The 5,851-nt window shown below is 37.9% G+C and overlaps 1 protein-coding gene across 1 annotated transcript in view; it reads right to left on the reverse strand.

Annotated features, from left to right (window-relative positions):
• BCO2 (beta-carotene oxygenase 2) overlaps positions 1-5,851 on the reverse strand; it is a 56,572-nt gene that overhangs the window by 37,362 nt on the left and 13,359 nt on the right. Inside the window, 2 exon segments of the mRNA XM_042780354.1 lie at positions 3,699-3,801; positions 5,283-5,398. Of these exon segments, the coding sequence (XP_042636288.1) occupies positions 3,699-3,801; positions 5,283-5,398 (219 nt within the window).

Below are 5,851 nucleotides of genomic sequence, written 5' to 3' on the forward strand. Positions count from 1 at the left end.
CACCCAAATCACAATAATAATAATAATAAATAAATAAATAAATAAAATCATCTCAAAATCTAAAAAAGAAAATGAAAATCCTCACAACTGGACCAATAAGCAGCATCATGATAAATGGAGAAAAGATTGAAGTTGTCAAAGATTTCAAATTACTTGGTTCCATAATCAACACCAATATAAGCAGCAGTCAAGACATCAGACAACATACTGCAATGGGCAAATGTGCTGCAAAAGACCTGTTTGGGGTGCTGAAGAGCAAAGATATCTCTTTGAAGATTAAGGTGCACCTAACCCAAGCCATGGTATTTTCAATTGCCTCGTATGCATGTGAGAGCTGGACAATGAATAAGGAAAACCAGAGAGTCGATGCTTTTGAGTTGTGGTGTTGGAGAAGAATGCTAAGAGTACCATGGACTTCCAGGAGAACTAACAGATCTGTCCTGGAAAAAGCCCAGCCAGAATGTTCCTTAGAGGCGAGTATGGCCAGACTCCGTCTCACCTACTTTGGTCATGTTGTCAGAAGGGACTATTCCCTGGAGAGAGATATCATGTTGATCAAGTGGAGGGTCAATGAAAAAGGAAAAGGCCCTCAACAAGATGGATTGATAAAGTGGCTGCAATGATAGGCTCAGGTATAGCAAGGATCATGAGGCTGGCACAGGACTAGGCAGTGTTTCGTTCTGCTGTGCATAGGGTCACTATGAGTTGGAAATGACTCGACAGCATCTAACAACAACAACAGAAGTTAATGAACAATTCTAGCTGCAAGGTAGATAGACATGCAGGAAACACCTAATAGAGAAGTACTCAGAAGTATCTGACCTGCCCAATACTGTGAGCCTTTATCTCTAGCAAACTCTCCTGGAGCTTGTATAAACAGCAAAATGAGGCAAAGTAACAAGCACAGCCTTTGACAACTAGTGGCAAAGACTCAAGCTGAGACCCAGGGACCACCTGCATCAAGATAGGGGTCCTGTTGAAATGCACCAAGATGGGGAGGAAGAGGAATCATTAAAATGTGATTTCTGGACCCTTTTCAGTTCTATTGCACCAGAATCTCTGAAGATAAAGTCCTGTCATCTACATCTAGCAAGCAAGCATTCCAGATGATGATTCTTAGGTACACTAAAGCCTGAGAATCATTGATCTAGTGATGGTTTATTTTAGAATATATAATACATAATTGTTAATAGAGTTAATTTGCTAAGAAGTGGATTTTTTTAGTGATCAAAAGATGGATGATACAAAAAACTACTGAATCAGTTTTGTCCATTTGCTGAAATATTTTATCTGAAAGAATTTTGCTGTTTCTTATAATCACTGTGAAGAATACATCCCTTGGTGAGATCAGGCAATAAAGAGGAGAGAACTGGATGATGGAGTTTCTAGAGCACCCTATCTCAACCTGAGCCAGAGACAAAGAAACCTGCAGTATTCATGTTCATGTACACTCACTCACATCCTTCTCACAGTGTGTGTAAATATGTATGGTACATACAAATATGGAGAAGTAGAAAGAGAAACCCACAAAGCCAATTAATCACCAAAAGTATACCATTAACCTACACAAATGTTTTACAAAGTGTAGGTGATTGGTTGACTGACAGCTAAAAGAAATAGTCAAAAATATCTAAAGCATAAAATTTTATATTCCTTTTGAAAGAGATATGTGTAGTTAGATATAGGGATGTTTGCCCTTAGAAAGTAGGTCATTATAAACAAGGTAGGAAGAAATGGTAAATAGGTGGAGATTGGGTACTAACGATATCGGTATAGTCTTGTGTACTCAGCGATAAGTAACTAATGAGAAGGACTAGCAGAGTGACTAATTAATTATAAATAGCAACCTTTTGTGTGAAACACCAGCTTGGGGCCAAGTCTAGTCTCAGACACTTAGAGGCTGCTTCCCTAAGTGACTTAAAGCTCATCAAGTTTCACTGCTTTTGTCTATAAAATGGACAGGGAGTTGGTTTAAGGATTAAATAAGAAAACACATGGGAAAACGCTTAATACAAGCATATTGTGGGCAGACTGCAGCAGACTGGTAGAAAGTTATAAAATAAGAATGTGGATGACCAGGAAAAAAAGTAAGCGGTTGTGAATGCAACCACACTATGATTTTAACTTACTTTACAGTGTATTATTCCCATGATTTAAAAAAAGAAAAAAAAAATCCTTCCTTTGTGATACGTGAGAGCTTGCAGCAGTCAATAAATCAGAGGACATATTGCACTGGGCAAATCTGCTGCAAAAGACCTCTTTTAAGTGCTAAAGAGCAAAAATGTCAGTTTGAAAACTCAGGCACCTGACCCAAGCCATGGTATTTTCAGTCACCTCATATGCATATGAAAGCCAGAAAATTAATAAGAAAGATTGAAGAAGAATTTGTGTGTGTGCATGTGCGCACGCATGTGTGTCTGTGTATGTGTGTATGTGTGTGTGTGTTTGAAGAAGAATTAATACATTCAAATTGTGGTGTTGGCAAAGAATATTGAAAACACTGCAGACTTCCAGAAGAACAAACAAATCTGTCTTGGAAGAGGTACAGCCAGAATGCTTCTCAGAAGTAGGACAGCCAGACTTTGTCTCACATACTTTGGTCATGTTGTCAGACTGGGCCAGTCGTTGGAGAAGGATATCATTCTCAGTAAAGCAGAGGGTCAGTGATAAAGAGGAAGACCTTCAATGGTTTGGATTGACCCAGTGGTTGCAACAATGGTTTCAAGTATAGCAAAGATTGTGAGGACAGCTCAAGATTGGGTGGTGTTTCATTCTATTGTGCATAGGGTCACTATGAGTCTGAGCTGACTCAATGGCACCTAACAACAACAACATGTGATAGACATTGTATCTACCCTGTATCTCTTAGCTATAGCATTTTAAGTTTCTTGTACTTATCATACTTCTTAAAAGTTTCAGTACAAAATCTGTACTGAAAAGGCTTACAATGTTTGTAAGCCAAAAAGCACAATGGAGCAGCCAGAGAAGTGTGACTCATGTATATGTAACTGTCCTGCTGAAAAGGTCAAACAAAATCAGCTGGTAAGCAAATGTGCAAAAGGACCATGGAGCAAATATTTATTAAGAAATTATACATTTTAAGCACAGTGATACCACTATGGAGATCTCCTTCCAAACCTTTCTAAATGAAGTTACATATGTTTACATCTTAGTCAGAATAGGACCCTGAGAAACTAATTCCCAATTATTTCTAAAAAGACTGCCATCTCTCTTGGTCTTAGTGTCATCTTGTTAAAAACCTCCAAACCATGACAGCCAAGTGGAAGAAGAAGTGAATGTGCAGGCTGAAGTGCAAAAGAACAGAGATGTGACAGAGGTCCAAGTAAACACTAGTGTGTGTACTGTGGAGGTCACAGTAGCAGGAATATGAAATGCCAGAGGCTGTAGACACTGGTATAAGTTATTGACTGTTATGCTACTGCCCAGAACATCTGTCCCAGTGGATCTAGAACTTCCATCTCTATTCAGTCACCACAAATACCTCTGAGAGGCCCACCTTGCTCACACTACATCAATCCCTTTTGATCCTTTGCCCTGGACCTATGACATTTTGGACTAGTTCTGTTCTCAGTTGTAACTGAGTATAATGTGTGCACAGTAAATCATCTTTGTGTAGTCATAGCTAAATAATCTAAATTAAATAAATAAACAAATTCAAAACTAGACCTTCACTTTACCCTGTGGCCCATAGGAGTTCCCCAGGTTGTATGTTGTTCCTTCTGGGTCATAATGAGGATATGCAATTGCTCCATTCACAGCAATAAATTTACTCAAATCCATCTGCAAAGATCATCAGCAATTTAAAATGTTATGTGGGTGGATATCATTTTAGATGCATAGATAGTAGGGTGTGTCAAAGGTTTTTAAAAATAAGATGTGAAAAGTCTAAGCTCATCCTGAGAAATCAAAATTATTTTCCCAACAAAGAAGGTGAAACTGAGACAAAAAAAAAAAAAAAAAACACCCAAACCCTGAATAGATTTGTCCAAGATCACAGGACTGGTCAAAAGAAGCATAAAAATTAAAATTAAAATTCTGGCCTAATTTTTGTTTTATTTTCAATTAATGTGTAAAGTGAAGGCAGTATGGGTCTAGACAACCATCAGTCCAATACTACCTCTAACTAGGAAGAAAACGAACTAAGATAGACCTGCAGTATTGTATTTCTCCTTTAACTGAGTTTCAGAATTTGGGGCTTAAGGAAGGAGTCTAGGATTGTCTTTATGGAAAACAACAACCACACAGGCCATTCTAATCAGGAAAGAGAATGTACAGTGACAACAATCAGTGAATATCTTTGTTTTTATTCAGTTATGGTTCCAATTTGTTCTTCAGATGTTTACTACTCTAAAAAGTATTTTGAATGGAAAGAAATGTTATTGTTGTTAGGTGTAGTCCAGTCAATTCTGACTCATAGTGACCCTGTGTACAATAGAACAAAACACTGCCTGGTCCTGCACCATCCTCACTATCATTACTATGCTTGAGCTCATTGTTACAGACATGGTGTCAATCCATCTTGTTTAGGGTCTTTCTCTTTTTTGCTGACCCTGTACTTTACCAAGCATATCCTTCTCCAGGGACTGGTCCCTCCTGCAAACCTGACCAAAGTATGAGAGACAAAGTCATGCCATCCCTGCTTCTATGGATCATTCTAACTATACATCTTCCAAGACAGATTTGTTCATTCTTCTGGCAGTCCATGGTCTATTCAATATTCTTTGCCAACACCATAATTCAAAGGCATCAATTCTTCTTCGGTCTTCCTTATTCATTGTCTAGCTTTCACATGAGTGTGAGGCAACGGAAATTACCATGGCTTGAATCAGGCACTCTCAAGTCTTCAAAATGACATCTTTTTTTTTTCTTTAACACTTTAAAGAGGTCTTTGCACCAGATTTGCCCAATGCGATATGTTGTTTCTTGATTGCTGCTTCCATGGCGTTGATTGTGGATCTGAATAAAATGAAATCCTTACAACATCAACCTTTCTCTGTTTATCATGATGTTGCTTATTGGTCTATTTGTGAAGATTTTTGTTTTCTTTATGTTAAGGTGTACTCCATATTGAAGACTATAGTCTTTGATCTTCATCAGTAAGTGCTTCAAGTCCTGTTCACTTTCAGCAAACAAGGTTATATCATCTGCATATCGCAGGTTGTTAATCAATCTTTCTTCAATCCTGATACTGCATTCTTCATACCGTCCAGTGTCTCAGATTATGTTAAGTCTATTTTGTTCAGTTTTTACCTAAATTTTACCTTTCCTGTTTTTCCCAGGGTTTCAATATTCACTTCATTTATAAAGTTGGTCTCAGTCCTAATGTGGTAATCACCCTTCTACTTTATATAGTTGGCATTGGTGTTGTCAGTTATTACTGAAACCAAATGCCAGAGTTGTTTAAGCACCACAGCTTACTGTAGCAGGCCCTAAGCATACAATCAGAGGGAGAAAGCAGTTTCAATATCCTCTCACACACCAAAAAATATAAAAAATATTAAAAAATCTATTTTAAGATTTATAGTTAGATAGATTTTCATATATCATATAATAATAATTTTTTATTATTATTGTGATTTGGGTGAAGATTTACAGAGCAAATACACTTTCCATACAGCAGTTTACATATACTTTGTCTCATGACATTGACCACAGTTTACCACAATGCAACAGCTCCCCTCCCACTCTCTCCCCATAGTTACCTCTTCCCTGTGTCCATCCCTCCATGGACTTCTGCTCCCTGAGCTATCTCCCTGTGCATAAGCAGCCCTTCTTTCTCCCATGATTGTTCTCTCCAAGGAGAGTATCTACTTGAGGTAAATGTTCAACT

Source organism: Orycteropus afer, unplaced genomic scaffold (assembly GCF_000298275.1).
Source record: "Orycteropus afer afer isolate SDZICR_OR568_19922 unplaced genomic scaffold, OryAfe1.0 scaffold00036, whole genome shotgun sequence".
Classification (NCBI taxonomy): domain Eukaryota; kingdom Metazoa; phylum Chordata; class Mammalia; order Tubulidentata; family Orycteropodidae; genus Orycteropus; species Orycteropus afer.